Below are 20,459 nucleotides of genomic sequence, written 5' to 3' on the forward strand. Positions count from 1 at the left end.
TCTTCAAGTAATTTCTCTTTGCCTCTGGTTTTTGATTTACTCATTACTTTTTAAATGTGGTTGTTTGTCCCTTCTCTCAGCGTAACAAGAATTTCTGGCTTTCGCATCACCTGTAAAATGAATGCAAAATGTAGAAATTAAACCTGTAGTCTTGTACAGTTTCAACTGAGATTTACTCTGGTCTAAAAAGCTACTTTCTAAAGGTGTGCCCACACATCTGTCCCAAATGGGGAGTCCTTTCCTGGATGCACCCATTCTTTATTAGCAATGGGAGGCAGAATATAAATTGATACTTCATTCTGTGGCCTACATTTGAGATTCTTTGCTAAAACATTGGTGAGTCTTGGATGTATCCCTATATGTTGAAGAAGCATTTGGATCAAAGTTTCTTTGTGTACATACAAAGCAATTATGTCTTTAGTCACAGTAAGTGGGAAGAGAGCTGATTAAGTTGGCAACCATACAGAAGAGTCTTGCAATTATTGAAACAATTTTTTATTTGGAAAGTAATAAATATTTGAAAACAGATTAGTATTATATCTCATTTTTATTTGAAACTGCATCATCTGTAAATTTAAGATTGAAAACTCCTATTTGTTTGCAAAACTTTTTGTGTTGTGGTTTAACCCCAATTGGCAATATAACATGGTATCTGCTCAGTGACTCCTCCTTCCCCAGCCCCAAATAGGGGAGAGAATTGAAAGGGAAGGCAGAAGCTCGTGGATTGAGATAAACATAGTTTAATAAAATAACAAAATAACACTAATATATTATACTACTAATAATATATATTAAATTGAAATAGAATATAAAATTAAAGATAGTAAATACAATTCCTCACGAACTCCACCCACACCAAGCAGCTGGTCCCGGGCAGCAGTACCTGGTCCCAAGAGCTGATCCCAGAGAAAGAAGGGAGAAAAAGGCAGAAAGGCCCAGAGGACACTGCAAAACAGCAGGATGGTAAAAAGCCAAAATAAACTCACTCCCAAACAGAACTCCACCAAAACAGAGCAGAACCAGAACAGATCTCCATCCCTGTCTGTCCTGACTCTGTCCCTAGCCAGAAGATCCTGACTCATATATGGAGCCTGATGCTAATGGCATGGAATACTCTCATTGCTCAATCTGGATGTTAGTCAAGTTCTGTCCCATCCATGCCCACTTCCTTGCTGCCTCATGCCTGTGGGCAGAGCGCTCAGAATGTCCTTGGCCCTCAGACCAGAGCAATTCATCTTGTTCTCAAACTAAATCCAAATAATGACCGTGCTGGCTATGAAAAGGAAAGGAAAAAACTGCATGGAAAAAACTCATTTTCTGTCAAACCAGCACAGGAGGAAACTTCAAACATGCTGTTTTAAAACACTAATGAAAGGGGTAGGATTTGCATTAACTTTACAGTGCTTCAGATCTAGCTATTCTAAAATTAAAACAGCTAAATTTTCAGATAAATATGTGAGTGGGAACGATTTTTTTAGTATCATTAGCAATAAAGAATATTTTGAGTTAATTTAGTCAACTACTATAAATTGGGCAGGGGGTAAAAATAAACAATTTAGTCTTTTAAAATAAAATTACTTTCATTTCAACAGCCACAAATTAAAGCCTTCCTGCATTTAGAAATCTGTTGAAGTCTATTCAGGGGTACTGTTCATGTGAATTGGAACTATAAATCTGTTTTAAGTGTTCATGCCCATGGACATAGCATTGTTTTCTATTTAAAAGAAAGCTATTGCAAAGCTTACAATGGATAGGAGTTGAGGCACATGTGTGTATATGTATTTAGTATTAACATGAACTGTAATATACATCATCTGTATTTTTATCATGTGATCTTTAAAATGTAAACCTGATGGAGGACTGGATTTGTGGCAAAAACTGTCATTGAATAGACTTGTTCATGTAGTGTCTGATAAAATAGTGTAACACAGTTTTGCAAGTCTCAAGGTTTTTGGAACTTTTTTACCCTATTGTATTGTCAGAGTAAAGGTGACAGTAAAGCCCTGAACTCTCACCAATTTGTTTTTGCAGTTTCAAATGTATTTTTAAAAAATTGTCCAAAAAAAAGTCTTAATAAGTGAGAAACCAAAATATTTATACTTGCTTTGTTGTTTTGACATTTTAAAATACAAAGAGTAAACAAACATCTATTTAAAGTAGAAGTGGTATTCATGACACAAGGCAACCAGTAAAACACAGAAATGTCATGCAGTACCACATCAGATGCCTTTACAGTAACAGATTACACTACAGCTCACTTAGCAAGGATCCTCCCAGATTACAGAAAGGGTCAAGCCTAGACATGCCTGTAGTGACTTGGACACTTTTAAAACTGTAGCTTTTTTTTTTTAATACCTTTTTTGGTTTTATTGTCCTGTTCTTCTAAACTGTGGTTGCTTTGTGACCATAAACTTAGAGTACTGCATTCAGCCTTAAATGCAGTATACAGTATACTTTAGTACTGCACAAAGTTACCAAGGTGGGGTAGAGCAAAGTGTTACACTTGCTGTAGTATTTCTGTACAGTCTTAGTCCAGTGCAATAGTGATGGAGTTGAGGGAGGAGCTGGTGAGGAACCTGTTCTGGCCACCTAATGTCACCTCCTGATGCCCACTGCCTTTGTGCTTGCTTCAGCTGCTCTGGCAGCTGTCTTGTCTGCTCCAGTCTATAGATAGGACTGTTTTTATTAACGAAATTCTCTCTTGCCCCTCTTGGTCATTCAAGATATGCTGTGATCGCTTTTGGATGTGCCAGCTGTCCCAAACTGACGTGTGGGCGAGAAGGCTGTGGAACTGAGTTTTGCTACCACTGTAAGCAGATTTGGCATCCAAACCAGACCTGTGATGCTGCTCGCCAGGAGAGAGCTCAAAGTCTGCGCCTGAGAACAATTCGTTCTTCATCTATTAGCTACAGCCAGGAGTCTGGAGCAGCAGGTATTTATGATTATGATACTGTGTCTGTCTGTAAAACCTTTTTAGTATTTTTCTGTAGTACATTTGCACAACTAACTCTAAAAAGGAAAGAACTGAAGAACAGTATGGTAGATACGAGCTGCTTTGTCTTTCAGAAATATGAAATATACAGTTTTAAGTTTGAATTCAAATTTTAAATGTTATAATTTGAAGTATTCTGTGACCATAGCATCTGACTTCAATCTCACAGGCTTGTCAGCATTTTGAATTCTTCCTTTGTAGCTGAAAAATGTGAAGTCAAAGAAACTTGCTGCAAAGCAGTCTTTGTGTTTGGCAGGCTGACTTCATTAGTTGTATCACTTACACACTGGGAACACTTTTTTTCTCCATTGTAGGTGAAATTTCACAGGGCTGTTAATAATAAAACTTTAAAACACTGATTTTCTGCTTTCAGAAGAGACTATTAGTTTGCCAGCTCTGACATTTGACATTTTTGTTAGTACTAATTAATGTTTTTCAATAAAATACTTAATAATATCTGTCTTGGCTACCAGAAGGCAAACAATTCTGTCGTCTTTAAAATGAACTTGTTTGTAAGCCTCCCAAAAAAGATAATAACTCTTTGGAGTAGTACTTTGCAGAGCAAGAATCTGGTTTGCTATTGATAAGAATTGGCTCAAGAGTTTCACCAAACTCTGATCTATTTGGCGGTTTTTGTGTCTGCCTGACCGAACAAGGTAGATATTTGGGGAAATGTCTCTTGCACTTTGAATGTAGTTAGAGCTGTTGTTCTCCAATCCAACCTAGACTTGGGAGTCTCTAATTTGTTGTTCATTCTGGCTCATTTTAACAAGGCGCCTCATCTTGTCTTAAAAATTGGTGTACTACTTTAGTTTTGAAATAATTTTTTTAAAAAAAAAACTTTAAATAAAATGGCACACCAGTTCCTTTCCTTGCCCTTTCAGTCAGTCCCAGCAGGAACAGCAGTAGCTCTGCCATGTCTGTGCTGTAAGAGCTTGCTCAGTTTAGTTAGTGCCCTGTAGGTTGTGCATCTGTTGCCATCTGGGAACAGCTGGTGCCTCCTTTCAGCTGCTCGCTGTCCTTTTGCACTGGGGTTGGTAGAGGTACTCTTCCTGCTGGTTCTGCACCTCTGGATACTCATCATTCCAAGTATAACCCCTCTTTTCTGTTTGTCTTAGCATGTAGCACAGAGGCAATAAACTTGGGCTTCTGCACTAGGAGCTGCAAGTTATTCCTGCTGCTGTGAACAAATAGCTTGTCCCAAAGTGCAGATGCTAACCAGTAACGTGAAAGAGCGAAGATCACAACTGTGGTTGTCAGTGTACAAGTATTTCACTGTTGCCCAATGACCCCTTGTTTGTTAATGATAGAGCTGGTCACTTAACTGCATTTTTCAGTATTTGACTTGAAAACGAGGAGACCCTCCAGAATTTTAATTTTGCTAGGAAGTAAGAAAGTATTAAGTAGGGCTGTGAAAAGGACTCAAGAGGAGGTTGGTGATACCAAAGAAATGCACTTAATGTAGAAGGGGAGATAGATTTGAGATAAGAAGTAGTAACAGAGTGGAGACTGAATATTCAAGTAAAAGATTCATAACAGCATGAAATGTAAGAGAGGATTATATTTAAAGAGACCATATTACCAGTCCTGTGGTAACATACATATTTAATGTTCAACTAATATATATTGCATTAAGCTTAGAAAATCCTTGAACAGAGTGTATGCATTAATTATTAAATTACTTGAATGTGATCTAATACACCTTGTTTTCATTAGTTTTACTTGGTCCAAGGTTTACGAATACCGATAGCTATCAAGTTATTGCCAAATCAAGATTTGTAAAGCAAGATTACAATAAACTTCTTCCATTTTTCAGATAATGGTTCAGTCAGTTTTCCCAAACATATGTCTATATTTTGATTAAATCTGCTTGTCTAGAGAACTGATGTTATCTTTATATTCATTTTTAAACAGCTGATGACATAAAGCCATGCCCACGCTGTGCTGCTTATATCATAAAAATGAATGATGGAAGCTGCAATCATATGACTTGTGCTGTCTGTGGCTGTGAATTCTGTTGGCTATGTATGAAAGAGATCTCAGATTTACATTATTTAAGGTACATTGAAGAAAAAAAAAAATCTATGTTGTTGGCAATTTGTTTTCTGAAGTATATAGAAGTAGATTCCTGGATGCTGTGCTGCAAGTTTGGCTTGCTTCCTGTTGGAGTAGAGAATCACAGTGAAAGTATTCATATCTGAGAATTGAGTTAGTTTTCAATGCATGTATTTAAATGAGTGTTTTGTTTTGTTTTGTTTAATTTTAAAATACTTTTCTAAAAGTTTCATGTGTGCAATGTGTACTTATTACAACAAATGAAGTGTTTTAGATGAACATACCCCTGTTTTTACTGATAACTTGATACTGCTATGTTGTCCTTGTAGTAAGAACTCTGATTATGTAAGTTACTTGTGAACCACAGATTGGCATGTGGTAATATGCAATGTGATTCTCATTATGTTACAAAACATGTTGTAAAGGTGAAAAAAGAAATTATAACTGATTGCTTGATATCCATAATATTTGTAACTTGAACCTAATAACAATTTTTAAACTAGAGAACAGTTTAGTACTGTATAGTTATGTTGATTTATTTACAATTTCTTTACAATTTTATTCTTTCTATTAGCCCATCAGGTTGCACGTTCTGGGGAAAGAAACCATGGAGCCGTAAAAAGAAAATACTGTGGCAACTAGGGACACTTGTTGGAGCTCCTGTAGGAATTGCTTTAATAGCTGGCATTGCTATTCCTGCTATGATTATTGGAATCCCTGTGTATGTGGGACGAAAGGTAAAATGTGCTGCAACTCCTAACATGCTTCAGGTGTTATCTTCTGAATTGTATGAATTTGGTAAAACTATGTTCAGTTGGCTATCTTCACCAGTCTTAAATAAAAACACCCACAAAAAAACCCCACGAAACACCACCATCTAGATTGCATAAGGATATTTGTTTCAGTTGTACAGGAGGGAGAAGCAGTGTTTATAAGAATGTAGTTCCTTTTAAAACAGGTAGAGCGAAATACTGATTACGTGCTTTGAACGACAGAATCAAAAGATTGGCTTTTCTGCTTTTATCAGCATGGATTCTCATAGCGACTGGCACAGACATGTAATTCTGCATTTGCTGGGGGGGAGTGTTTCTTACTTGAGATGTTGCTCCTAGACAAAAAGTCCAGGGATGCAGCTTTTCTACCGTGTTCTTTTTCATCTTTTTCTTTCAATCTAGTACTCCTACCTTCTGCTGCAATTATCTTTTGACCCTTCTGTTCTGTTTTATCTTAGTCTCATGAAGTAATTGGAACATCATAAATGAGAAGAGGAAGAAGGCAGCAGTTACCTGTTTCAAATTACTAGTGCATGTTCTGCTTTTCCATTAGATTTTGGGATAGGTCTCCATCACATGTATTAATGGCAAAGTCTCAAAGTTAGTCTGAGGGCAGCCTCATGAGAATTTCTGTTGTACCCCCCTGCTTAATGGTCATCTTTCTGTGACTCCTGTCACATGTTGGCACTTTTCTTTCAAACATCTGGTGATGGAAATTCCACAGGCTCTCTGAGCCTGATTTTCTTAGTAAAAATGATTTTTCTAACATTAATGTAAATTGTCTTCCTGCATTGAATTCTTACTGCCCTATCTTCAGCTGATGTAAGGAATCCTTTTGTTTTGCAATATCCAATTACATATTTGATTTGTAAGTTTACTTCCATTCTTATATCTGAACAAACCTAGCACTTCCAGTTTTTCTTGACAGATTGTCAAGAAAACGCACTGTTATAGACCTCTGATTCTTCTCTTCCCTTCCCTTCTGAATCTCCTTAGAGTTGTTCAAACCACCTTTGGTTGTGTCCATTTTGAATACAGCAGTCAAAATGAAGCATTACTACTGCTGAGCTAAATGAAAGGGTGATCCTGTGCATATAACTGCATATGTCTGTCTCAATAACATGCTATTTTCATTTTGTGTACTCTAAAACACATACACATCCCCAGCATACTGGTAATTTAGGCAACTGATCTCTTCCTAAGGCTAGTCTTGACCTCATTGCTGTGCTGCATTTTAGTCATTTCAGGGCATTGTTTGAACTTCTTAAGACTAGTATGAGTTCTGGCATTCTTGCAACCTTGCTAATCGTATTGAGCTGAAATTCAACACACATGTTCCTTTCCTTCCATCTTCCATGTTAATGAAAATGTTGACTACTCCTGGATCCAGGGCATATCTCTGAAAAGTATTGGGTGAAGAGTTCCAAACTGGGGAGTAAAAACGTCTAATGACAACTTGGGATGTTTTCTATCAGTTTCACATGAAGCTAGTAGTAGTTTTCTCTAGTCCATGTTTCGGTCCGGACCATTACAACCTGTTTGAGTATCATACCAGAAAATGTCAAAATTTTGTTCAAGTCAGTGTGTGACATCTGCCTCTCCCCATCCTCAAGGCTAGTTATCTTGTCACAAGAGAAAATTGATGTGATCTCTACTTGAGACAAATCAGTGTGGCCTGTTGACTTCGTGCATTTGCTTTGGTGTCTACAAGTTCTCAGTTGTCAGGAAACTGAAGTTCAGTTCACTGGTCTTTAATTCCACAGCTTCTTGTTTTATACCTTTTTAAAGATTATCATTGCAGTTCAGCTTTTTCCAGTTTTCCTGATTAATTTTTTTTCAGACATCCTCTATGAATAATAATTTTCAAAAGTTATTATTAGTGGCTCTGAAATTGGGCCTGCTGAGATGCTTTTCAGATCATCTCATGTAAGTACACTCTAACCTGTTGTTTTCCTACGGATATTCTTCCTTTGTCATCAGTCACCTGGCTCACAGTTCATCTTCAGTGACAACTGAAGGGAAAAAAAATTGAACAGGTCTCCAGTTTCATCCTCATCCTTTCCTTTTTGTTAAATAGCAAATTGATCCATTTTGGTCTTCCTCTTACTAACCATGTACTTTTAGAATGATTTCTTATAGACTTTGATGTCCCTTGCTTTTTTCCTCCTCTGTTTTAACCTTTTGATTTTTTTTGTCCTGACACCCTCATGCTGTTTCTTTATACCTATTCATAGTAATCTGACCTACTTTCTATTTTCTTTATGCTGCTATTGCTTCAGTAGAGGAAGCTTTGTTATTCTTATACAATATTCTGTGTGTCGTCTTCATTGGAAAGAGTATTTCCATTCCTTCCATTCCTTTTTGTTGCTTTATGCTTAAGGAATCCAGTAGCCTTTATAGATATGTTTATTGTGTGCCTTTTGTTTCAGTAGCTAAAATCGCCCGTAACAGTAAAATTCAGTGCCTGAGGTGATCCTGCTAGTTGCTCACAGAGCCCCATGAAACCTGACTTTCCTGGGTTTGTAATTCTTAAATGCTCGTACTGTGAGAGCGTTCATGTTCCCCTTTTCCTTTTCAATCCATAGGTGTGTTCCGCATTCAGGTGCTCCCTCGCTCTGTGTTGCTCTCTGTATAATGTACCTCAGCACAAGTAAATACTCTCATTATACAAAGTGCAGTGTCTTCTCTGCCCTTTATTTGCCTGCTTTGCCTGAAAAAGTACAACAAGTTTATTCCAAAATGAGAACTACTCTACCAAATCTCTAATTGAAATTATAATTTAGAAAGCACAACATTTGATGACACTTCTGCTCATTTTTTTGTCATTCTTTTTGCAGTAACATATTGATACAAAAATACTGTGATTATCCTCTGTGTTCCTCCTTAGATGTAGTGAGGATTAATGTAGCCTCATGACAACCAATAAGATAGTGACCTATTGTTCCTTTGTAATTGCATCTTAACTGAGAGTGATGACAGATGAAGCGCATATCCATGAAAAGACACGTTCCTAGAGAGAGTAAATGCGCAAGAAGCTTGTTACTGGAGGGTGCCAGGGCAAGGGAGTTCTTGCTGTCCCCACTTAACCATCAAAAAAAGCTCTTCAATGATTTAGCTCTTTTAACTGGAGGCTGAAAGTAAATGCTTTGTTGCTGGATGGGAGGGCTTCTAACTTTTAAGAAGTTGCCTAAAATTAAGAAATGTGTACGTTTTCTTTACTTTGAGAGAAGTTATGGAATAAATTGTGACATAGTTATGTGGTCTCTCTGGAAGAGAGTAGGATACAGATTCCAAACTATTATATGTCAGTTCTTCCATCCTTGAAGCAATGTATTATGACAGTAAATCTAAAAACCTTTCTTCTTTTCTTATCCCAAGATTCACAATCGATATGAAGGCAAAGACATTTCGAAGCACAAGCGAAACTTGGCTATAGCAGGTGGTGTAACCTTATCTGTAATTGTTTCTCCAGTTGTAGCTGCAGTAACTGTAGGTAAGCAAATGCTGCTATTTTGTGTATTGGTAACACCTTGCAAACAGAACTCTGTAAGAATTCTTTAATAAAACACTGAGATAAGTCCTGTATTTTCATTTTATAGGTGAAGGAACTGAGACAATGATGAGTCTGAGGTTAGATATTTATTGGGGCAGAATAGAGAATGCAGTACTTCAGGAAATGCTGCATTAAAATGAAGAATTAAAAATTATTTTTATTTTGCAAATTGAAGTTTCCGTGTTGTCCTATCTAGCTTTTAAAACTGAAATACTTCAATCTTTTTAAAATGACTGACCAAGAAAAAACTGCTGCCACAGTCTCTATTCACATTTGAATAACTTCTTGTGAAACTTTTCTCAACACAAAAGAATAGTGTCTTAAACTTAATGTTACAGTAGTTGACAAACTGTTATGCTCAGGGAGTCAGTTTAGATTCTATCATTCTTTCTCATAGAGATTGTTGAAGGTGATATTTGAGGAAAATCAGGATGTATGTTACAAAATATTTGTTGTCTTACGTAATTTCAAGATCACTGTAAATAAACTGAATTTGCCCAGCGCTGCCTTGCTTCTGCTTTGGTGCAGCACAAGCATCTTTACAGTTGCTCAGTAAGCTGCCATGGATAACTGATTCACATTAGACCCACCATTTAGTTTTAAGCTGGATCAGTCTGCTGATCCGATTCATCACACAGCTGTGTATGCCGTGTTCCCCTCGTGCCAGAAGCGATGCTCAGAGGGATGGGAAGACAGGGCCACTTTTAAGCAGTGATGGTTTACATTGTCGCTGAAGCTGTGGCTCTAAACTGCTTGGTAACAGTGGCTGACTGCTGTGCAAATGCAGATATGCCAGTCACAAAACTGTTTCTGGTGTCTGTCTGCCTTGAGTTGCTCTCATAGCAGTGGTGTCAGATCCCTGCTGAACTGGTAGTGGGACACAAAATCTCATAGACGTAACATTTTTAGTTGAATAACATTTGAAATAGATTTCTGCTTCTCAGGTGGAACATTATTACAGTCTCCAGTGGACCTTATCTGAACCTTTAAAGTATTTTAATTTGTTTTTAAAAGATGTTATGGACACACTGGAAGTATTAATTCATCAAGCATTAAGCTTCTCTGCCTACCAGTGCTGACAGAGGACATTCTGCTTGCTTAAAAGTACTTTCCTGTCATTTCACCTTAGTGATTTACCAATATTTATTAATTTTTCCTCCCTCCTGATTTCTTTCAAGTGTGAAATATTAAGTAATCATGGAAAATTAAATTGCTTTTATGAAAGGATCCAAAATACAAGTCACACTTAATGAAAGACTGTACTTTGCTCTGTAGGTATCGGTGTTCCTATTATGCTGGCTTATGTGTATGGAGTCGTTCCAATTTCCCTCTGCCGAAGTGGAGGCTGTGGTGTGTCAGCAGGCAACGGAAAAGGCGTCAGGATAGAATTTGATGATGAAAATGATATAAATGTTGGTGGAACAAATGCAGCTGTAGGTAAGAAAAATCTGATTAATTTTCTATAAATTTGGGCTTTGTGACTTACATTTGATGGCCTTAGATACTAGAATACTAACTTGCAGAAGAGGTACAGTATAGTTAGGACTGCCTCCACTCATTGCTGAAAGACCAGCTCTCAGATTAGATTAACTTCTCTGTGTACGTGCTGTGCAGTAACACAACCATTAAAATTTTTCTTACCCATTTTAATCAATGCCAGACTCAAGTCTTTTCCGTAAGTAAAAGTTTTGAGATAAAATTAGTGCAGCTTTTTCCTAACACTTGTTTGTGGAAGCTTGCTGGCTTTCATCTTTTTATCTGTAGTAGCGGGAACTAAATGCTGATCTGGGGCTTTAAAAATTTTTAATTATATGGCAATATTCTTTGGGATAGGATCCATCTATGTTCTTTGACTGCGTGTTACCATTCTGTCTGTGGTTAACTTTTTTGCTATCTTAATTATGTGATGTCAGGCATAACCATTATAGCAACTACAATAAACGTGGGGGTTTTAAGTTATATTTTTGTCACAATTATGTTTTGTAAAACCTCTTTCTCAGCAGAATTTCAGGAACAGTTTCCACGGTCACATCCTAGAAGCTACTAAATTCTACTTCCATAAGTGACAAGCCATCTTTATTTCTGTCTAGATACCACTTCAGTAGCAGAGGCACGTCACAACCCCAGCATCGGCGAAGGAAGCGTTGGCGGACTGACGGGCAGCTTGAGCGCGAGCGGTAGCCACATGGATAGAATAGGAGCCATTCGTGACAACCTCAGTGAAACTGCCAGTACCATGGCCCTGGCTGGAGCCAGCATAACAGGGAGTCTCTCAGGAAGCGCAATGGTTAACTGCTTTAACAGGTAAGAGGCGTGCTTTCTGCCATGATGTATCTCGTTCCACGTGTAAGCAGAGGAAATGGTATTACTGGCATTTTTTGACGTTTTGTTTTTTTTTAAATTGGTTCCCATTGAAAGGAGCAGTCTATAGGAAATAGTGACAGTTCAGCTCTGACAAACTTGCTGATTTCAAAGAGATCCTACCAGACCACAGTCCTCAAAGAAGAGTTTGAATGCTTTCAGGGTGAAATACTGAGATCTTGTTCTCTGGCTTCCCAGGAGAGCAGTTTTCACCCAGCAGTCAGAGGGAGGCCCCTCACGTCTAACACAGGCGTGTTCTGTGCATCTCACCCCAAAGTTAGAACTGCTGACTTGATCAGTAGTGCCCAAGTCCTGATCTGTGCCTTCAGAATGCCTGGCTAGAGCGTGGATTTGGAATGGACTCGGGCAGGAAAGGAGCAGCCAGGTGTCTGGCCCCACCGAGGCAGCGGCTGCTTGTCACTCATGTGCTCTGTGCCTCCTGCGAATTGGGGCCTTGCTGTTTCTTGGCTGTCTTGCACCCTGAAGAGAGAGAGTGTCTGGAAACAATTGTTAACATTTAAGGTTCAGGGTGGAATTTGCCTTTTAAATCAAGTGTTAACACAGCTCATTTTCTTGAGTAATACAGAAGTCCAGGCTATCTAGAATAAGGAGAGCAGGATGGCATCAAAAGTTTCCTTTTGCTTGGACAGGATTTTCAAGCTGTGACTGCTGAGTGAGTGATACCTATCCTCTTCTTTAAAGAGCTAAGAGTGAAAAACAAAAAAACATTCTTACAATTCACTCTGAGGACACAGATGAACAAGGCATTTGGGAAAAAGCCTATGATTTCCGGTGTATCTGCTCAGCCCAACTTAAGATTGCTCAGGTTTCTATTATTTCTGTTGCAGTTGCTAACAGTACAATATAAAGCAGAGTACAGGATGCAGTTCTCTCCCTGTTAATTGATTAGGAATAACTTTACAGCTGGAGAAACAGGAGAATTATAATGTCTTGAACTTATATACCCTTCTGATTTGTTCTTTTCCATTTTTAGTGAGCAGTACACTATCTGCAAAAGAATTGTAGCTAAGCCTGGAAATTGTTCTTGTAAATCTCAGGGAGGAAAAAATCCAGAACCTCTGGTTAACATGCAACATACTGCTTTGTTGGGAAATCAATCTGGTTTTGTTAAGGGGCGGTTTTGGGTTGTTGTTGGATTTTTTTAATCGCAAAATTGTCATTTTTGACAGTGCAAAGAGAGAACCTGTTTCAGCAGGGTAGATATGCACATCTGCACTGGAGTAACTAATAAACTCTACTTACTACTGAATGGTGGAGAATCTGTATAAAGTGACACTAACTTTGAACTAGTGCGCTTTAACTGTAGCAGCAGTATGTGCAACTCTTTTTCTTTCTCTCCAAGACTGGAAGTACAAGCAGATGTGCAGAAGGAACGATACAGTCTGAGCGGAGAATCTGGCACAGTTAGCTTGGGAACAGTTAGTGACAATGCCAGCACCAAAGCAATGGCGGGATCTATTCTGAACTCCTACATCCCTTTGGACAGGTAAGAGAAATGTGCTGAACACAGAAGATGAATAAGCCTTGCTTATTGAAGGATATTCTAAGCATGCCTCAGCTGTGCTACTTTTATGATTACCCTTTTGAGACTGCAAATTTTATTGCTAACTGAATTATATGCGGCTGCTTATATTTGCCAAGGTTATTTCCAAAGAGGAACACCATACTATAGCTCAGTAAAGTGTTTGATCTTTCAGACTTTGTGTTTTCCTTTGGGCTGTTAATTTGTTTAAATGTTTAGCTTTTCTAGAATAACTGACATCTCCCTGACTTTCTTTTGCTATGTATCTTGGAAAGCAGTGAGAGTTTGTTTTGCTGTGTTAGCTGGCTTGTCTTAGATGACCGCTTACACTCAGGGATTCTTTCTTGTTCTAGGGAAGGCAACAGCATGGAAGTGCAAGTGGATATTGAATCCAAGCCAGCCAAGTTCAGACACAACAGCGGAAGCAGCAGTGTGGATGATGGCAGCGCTGCCGGCCGAAGCAATGCCGGGTGTTCATCGGCCTGCTTGCCAGAAAGTAAGTCTGGTGCCACCAAGTGGTCCAAAGAAACCACAGCAGGAAAAAAATGTAAAGGTAAGCTGAGAAAGAAGAGTAGCATGAAGATAAATGAGACGAGAGAGGACATGGATGCTCAGCTGTTGGAGCAGCAAAGCACAAACTCCAGTGAATTTGACTCTCCCTCTCTTAGCGATAGTATTCCATCTGTAGCAGATTCTCACTCGAGTCATTTTTCTGAGTTTAGTTGCTCAGATATGGAAAGTATGAAAACTTCCTGTAGCCATGGTTCCAACGACTATCACACTCGCTTCACCACAGTCAGTGTTCTCCCGGAGGTGGAAAACGATCGCTTGGAAAACTCTCCACAGCCAAGTGGAATCTCTGCGTCTGTTCCAACAGCCCCAAGCACTGACGTTCCACAGCTGAGTTACATTGCTGAGGAAAGCGTTCATAGTGGATCTTCGGCAGATGTAGATTTAGGTGTTGGTGAAGCACTGAAAGAAGCAAACAACAACCATTCACAACATGCTGGGGAATTAAGCACTGCTATTCAGACTGAAATCTAAGCCTATAAGTGCTGCAAAAATATATTTACCACTAAAGAACCCTGTCTGAAAGCTGGTTGAATTACACGCAACTTCTGTAGGTTTCAGGTAACCAGCAGAGGCAAGGTTTTGATACAACTGCATTTTATATGTTCTTGTCTGATAAGGCAAAATACTTCGTATGGATCTTAGACCTGTGTGAAGAGACATGAAGGCTTTAACCAAGTGCATTACAGCAGTACAAATACGTCCATGTTTTGTATTTTTGCCACAACTTTGCTTGAAAGCATATGCTTGGTGTATTTAGGTAAAAATTGGTAAATTCTTAATATGTTAAATGCTGAAATGAATAATATGTCCTGCACTGTTCACTTGGAAAATATGGGGTTTGGGATAAATGGGTGTTAGTTGAGCATTAGTGACTTAAAACCATTCTTGTGTGAACTCTAAGGGAAGCAAAAGTTTTGCGGAGACCTATACAAACATATTTCAACAGTGAGTATTCATAATGATAATTTTGTTTCATAACTGGACACACTGTATTTAGAATGCATGTAGAATGGACTGCATATCTTCAGATGGATGTAGCCTGTGTCAGAAGCATTTGTGTGTACACTTTGAGCAAGGTTATGGCATTCTACTTAATTTTGAAACAGAAGAGATAGGTACTTAATGTGTGGTAGAATGGAGATGTCACCTGTGAAGAACAGTGGGGTTACTTATTTATTCATGCAACCAACCATGCAGCAGATAAGGCTACTATATAGAGTATAAGAACTGTAAAATAATCCGGTCGTTTATAAGCATTGTAGAAAAGCAGATGCAGTCACCTTTCATTAGGGGGAAAAACGATGCCCCATCAATTCTTGGTGCCTTTGGAAAAGACTGGGTTTGAAGTGCCTGGTCGCTTGAGGATTTTACTGTAATGTTTTCCAGAATGTCCTCTTTGGCCACCTTGGATCACAAAAGAAAGTTCTAGTGAATAAAATGACTGTGGTAGATAATTGTATAAAAATAATGAAGTATTTGCCTACCAAAGACTCACTCAGGCTTTAGTGGACATGACATCTCTTTGCAAGACATGCATATCTTCGGTCCCAGAATCAAAGTGCAGTGCAACGACTGCCCAAGTGCAAAGATGGGTTCCAAATATGCTGGCTTTTTCTTTTGCATATGGAAGATGTACAGCCGAACACACGCTGAAGTTGGCCAAAGCGCCTGCACTGTTTAACATTTTTTTGCTATGTAATTCACTAAAACTAAAAAAAAAAGGAATTGTGAATATCAGAATAACAGTTAACAATGTTCTGTCTTGTGTTTCATGTGTTGCCATTATGGTGCTACTGGAAGTTTGATGGGATAAAAAGAAAATGCCATGAGCTGCAGTCCTCTTCCATGACTTATCCTCACAAGTTTTGGTAATATGCTTATAACACTAGTGCCAGTTACGTTATTTGATAATGCTTGTTACAGTATTTGTATATTTGCAATTCAGTTTTGCTCAATAATATGCGTGTAAACTGCATATCTGAAATAAATGTCTAAATACTGACTTCTAGTGGTCCTTCATTGAGTGTGCTGGTTGGCCTTGTAAAAATGTGTACGTTCCCAGAAGGAGCTGCTCGTCTTGTCTGTGCCAACTGCTGTTGTCTCTTGTTGCCTTTAAACATTTTCATTTTGTTAGGCGTGCTTTGGAAGTTGAATGTTTAACACTTTGAAATATGAGATCTGAAGTTAGTTACGTGTTTGTACAAGATTTCAACCTGATTTCTTTTTGTTGCACAGAACAGCGATCTGAGCTGGCTCTACGGCAGGCAGCACAGTGAACGGTTCTCTGAGAGGATGCGGCTCTGGCATAAGCTTATTGCTCTAAACAAAGCTGCACCATCTTGGTACAAGTGGACAGGCTACAGTCAGATTGTGGACCTAAACTTAGGCTTTTCTCCATCTAAAGTGATGCTTTTCCCAGTTCACACAGTCTGTAAGAATTTCATTGTGAAACACTGCAGGTTGGCTGGAGTTTCTGGTAACAACTGGTGGTTTTTTGCTTGGCTGAAGTGCCTGTTCATGAGGCTAATTTGGGATGCATTACAGGAGATATATCTTGATCTGCCTCATCCCTGACCCATATGTAAGCTATATTTATATCAGAGTGCATACCAAGAGGATAACTGTTACACTGGGTCAGTTCTCTACAATTAGAGCATTTTTGTATACCATTTCCAATGGCAGATGCTCAAAGCGAGGATAAGAAATAGCATGAGTGAATCTTAGTGCACCCTAGGAATGGTAGCAAGGCATACAGGCAATTTTTGCCGTGTCATCAGTCACTGTCAGTTGGAAGTGAATGCAAATTTTATATTTTGTAGAGAGGTTGGTGTTAACAGTTTCTTTTTGTGCTTTGCTCCCTGTTGATTTTTCTTTCCCCCCCCCAGTCTGAGCACATTTAAAAAATTTACCGTTACTGAAGAGTATGCGGATTGAATTAGGGTCAGCATTAACTAAATGAAGCACTTGCTGTTCCATCATCTTGCTGCACCAGTTTGTGAATTCAGATGTGATTTTTAGGCCTATGTAGAAATGTGTCTGTTACAGCCACGAGCTGAAGCATTAACCGACTCCTTATGCAGAGGCTGGAGAAAGGAGCAGAGCGTGAGGCTGCTGTCCCTGCGCTGCTGTCCCTGCGCTGCTGTCCCTGCGCTGCTGTCCCTGCGCTGCTGTCCCTGCGCTGCTGTCCCTGCGCTGCTGTCCCTGCGCTGCTGTCCCTGCGCTGCTGTCCCTGCGCTGCTGTCCCTGCGCTGCTGTCCCTGCGCTGCTGTCCCTGCGCTGCTGTCCCTGCGCCACCATCATCTGTTGAACGGGCTTCAGGGCCTCAATCTCCAAGCCTCTGAGGGAGCTAAACTTCTGTGCAGCGTCACACAAACACCTTCAAGTAGTCATAGCAAGGCAGAAGCTGTTTGCTCCATGCCCTGCAGCAGACGCGGAACCTCCCCTTCGGCTTTTATTTTCAGTTTAGTTTTGAATCTGATGTCTCAAGCTTTGAAAATGTGTGATTCGGCTTCAGTACCTCTATGAAATGGCTAAGGCACATCAGGGAGGTGGAAAACCAACTTCTGTGAGTTTAAGCCTAACTCTGAATTTCTCAGGGCCTCATTTTGGCTGTGCAGGAAATGGGAAATACGGTTTATATGGTAAGTAAACTTTATCAAAGGACAGTGTTATCTTCTGTCACTCTAAAACCATATTCGATTATTTTATATAACACATTAAGAAGTAACATGCTGAAATATAGGTAAGTTTTTCTGTTTACTTTTGCATAAGTTCTTAGCAGAAAACTTTTGGTGATTCATTTTGTGACTTTTTCTATTCAGAGGTAATACTATTTCATCTGTGAGGCAGTCTAAACAGCTCTACTAAGTTGGATGCAGCACTGAATTTTTTGAGTCTATTAAAAGGTAGAAGGTACAACACTTCCATTAATACAGTAATACAGAAGATACTTCTCTTGTTTATAGATCTACTAGTGTAAGAATTCAATAAAGCAAGTAAACCACAGGAAAGATCAAGTTTACATCTGCTCTCCTAACATACTGGTTCTTTGGACATTTTCTTCATGTTTCCTGGCCAATTCAACCAATTTATGCCAGATTGTGAATCTCAAGAGGAGATTATTTTTAACATCTGCTATATCAGAGAATACTTGAGATAGTTACAACTTCAAATAGATTACGAACAGTCAGGAAAGCCTTTCCTCCTAATGTTTGCATATGCTTTTTTTTTTCTGTAGTAAAGCATCTGGACTTGTACATCCCTTCTTTCACCAGATCAATGTCTCAAACTTCTGCATGTATAAACTGATGACTTTTTACTGATACGTAAACATTTTTTTACTGACTCATGTCTCTTCCAGTTTTGATATGTAAATCCAAATTTTTTAAATAGCTGCCTATTTAGTGATGCCATCACTCTCATGGGTAGTAATGCTGGAGTTAATTAACTTAAAAATCATTTCCTAATAAAAGTTCTCTTGGTTTAGGTGTTTAGGAGAGAGATTTTAGTTGCCTTACTGAAAAAAACAAAAGAAACCTCAAACCCAAAATACCAGCTCATATGCTATGAAATACTCTAGTTAAAATGTATTCAATTATATTTAAGCCAAAGTCATACCAGGAAGGTGGGGGGAAAAGGGTGCTGAGCAGAAAATAAGGTAAAATATCCTGGGAAAGAAAGTTTGGATTTCTGATCCCCGTTGCACAGCCACACGCTGGTGGTACCTCAGCGGCGTCGGAAGCTGGAAACGGCCTGTGCCCCGTCCTGTGGACTGCGCGATGCCCCCCGCCTGTGTCCTTGGTGCCACGGGCAGCGTGCTGCAGGACGGGGAAGGTGCCTGGGAGCACTGCGGGGGAAGAGCTTCCCCCTACCCACCTTGGGGCTGATGCCTAAAACACAATCAAATGGCTACACTGGGCTTCTCCTGAGATGTCTTAGTTTTGGATCAGGCAGCAGAGGGAACAGGGATGCACCTGGCACAGAATCCGGCCTCCTTATAGCAGCTGGAAGCTCAACCACAAACTTCCTGTCGCACCTCACTCACACCAGGCTGGTAACTGGGGACCTTTGAGATGTGACGGCCTCAGCCCCTGCCTGTGCACCGGGTACTGGCAGAAATCATTCTGGGGGGAAAGGCCAGCAAGCTGACAAGACGTATCTTCTTTCACTTGGTCCAGGTGAGCCAGCTTGACTAAAGGACGGTTGTTGCTTCCCATCTCAACAACAAGGACATCAAAATTCACAACAGCCTCAATTAGAGTGGTTGGGTTTAGGTACCAGACCCATGGATGGGATTTCTGTGTCCTGAGCTTCCCTTTCCTCACAGGCTCTGCACTCAAGATGTTTCTGAGCATACCGTTCTGTGCGCTGGGCGCTTTATCCCTTTATAATCCCCCTCACTTACTAGCCGAGTTTATTTACGAGGGTGGCATTTAACAAGCAGCAACTGAGAAATAGCACAGGCCTGCAAGGAAGTGACACCAGCGCCTGGCACAGCTGCAGCCGGAGGTTGTGCCACCTGCTGAGATGTTACAGCCCAGGGGCAGGTACGTGCTGCACAGAGACCCTGTGAAGCAGGGAATGTTTATAGATATGTGATATTCAATACCCTTTGAGCCAACCATTGGGGTTTGATACCCTGTGCTGAGCTGTTGTCCCACCGGTGCCTGCCCTTTGCTCCTTTGGTAGCTGCAGCTCCTGGGCAGTGAGCACAGTTACACTAATTCAAGTCATGAGTCTTGAGTTGCAGGTGGGGAAGGAGTCTTGTTCCCTGCTGTTAAAAATACACATATATGTATATATTTTGTTTATTGTAGTGAACAAGTCTCAGTATTTGTTTGCATGATTCTGAAAGGCCTGGCAGCCACAAAAGAGTAGCCCTTTATTTGTGTGACTGGAGTATAAAAAGCAGAGCAGCTTCTGATGGGTGGAAATAACTGCCCACATGAGAGCAAAGAGTGTGGTGCGCCAGCAGCTGGGCCCTTGGCAGCTCCTCCCGCCTCTGTACCACTGTGTGAGAAAAGCAAAACCGGCAGTGCTGGGTGAGGGCTCAGCACTACATCAGCCTGTTGGCCAGAGAAGCAACTGTGCTGTGATGATGCTCATCCCCAGTAGCACCTCTGACTGTTGCCCTTTGGGTGACAGCACCTGTTCTACCTGGAGCTGGCTTCTCTTAAATTTCAAAAATATTTTGAAGGGAGCAAAGCAACAGCAGTGCAGAGCCCTGTTCCTGGCATGCCCCATGCCCCAGCCACCTTTTCAGTGGTTACATATACTTGCTCTCTCTCCACTCGTACTAAAACCAGAGATTTGTATCCATGAGCGAACTGCAGCCCTGGTCAGCTCACCTGTACAGGGCATTTTTACTCTGCTCTCTGCTGCGTCGGGGTTGTCCAGCTTATTGCTGCATTGGGACCACATTTCACTTGCCTGTTCCATCAGCTGAATAACCGATGTTCTCCTCCTGAACACGTTTTCGTATCGTCGGTTTTGATTTATGTTGCCTTGTGGGTTGCGATTTATTTATTTATTAATTTTTGGTAAGGGTGGATGTTAACGCTGAGGGGGTGAGTGACAGGGTAACCCTGAGCTGCGATTTGGGTCATGGTG

At 40.0% G+C, this 20,459-nt stretch overlaps 1 protein-coding gene across 3 annotated transcripts in view; it reads left to right on the plus strand.

Moving 5' to 3' along the window:
- RNF19A (ring finger protein 19A, RBR E3 ubiquitin protein ligase) overlaps window positions 1–15,854 on the plus strand; it is a 60,571-nt gene extending 44,717 nt beyond the window's left edge. For 2 of the 3 annotated variants that reach the window (XM_082043816.1, XM_082043817.1), the window contains 8 exons: window positions 2,724–2,932; window positions 4,907–5,051; window positions 5,622–5,784; window positions 9,199–9,313; window positions 10,649–10,810; window positions 11,464–11,677; window positions 13,098–13,241; window positions 13,631–15,854. In XM_082043816.1, the coding sequence (XP_081899942.1) occupies window positions 2,724–2,932; window positions 4,907–5,051; window positions 5,622–5,784; window positions 9,199–9,313; window positions 10,649–10,810; window positions 11,464–11,677; window positions 13,098–13,241; window positions 13,631–14,321 (1,843 nt within the window). In that variant the 3' untranslated portion in view covers window positions 14,322–15,854. The remainder of the gene's footprint in view (window positions 1–2,723; window positions 2,933–4,906; window positions 5,052–5,621; window positions 5,785–9,198; window positions 9,314–10,648; window positions 10,811–11,463; window positions 11,678–13,097; window positions 13,242–13,630) is intronic. The other variant, XM_082043818.1, reaches the window with a different exon arrangement.
- Window positions 15,855–20,459: the final 4,605 nt, after the last annotated feature.

The sequence above is a fragment of the Streptopelia decaocto genome (assembly GCF_964273445.1).
Source record: "Streptopelia decaocto genome assembly, chromosome: 2".
In the NCBI taxonomy this organism is placed as follows: domain Eukaryota; kingdom Metazoa; phylum Chordata; class Aves; order Columbiformes; family Columbidae; genus Streptopelia; species Streptopelia decaocto.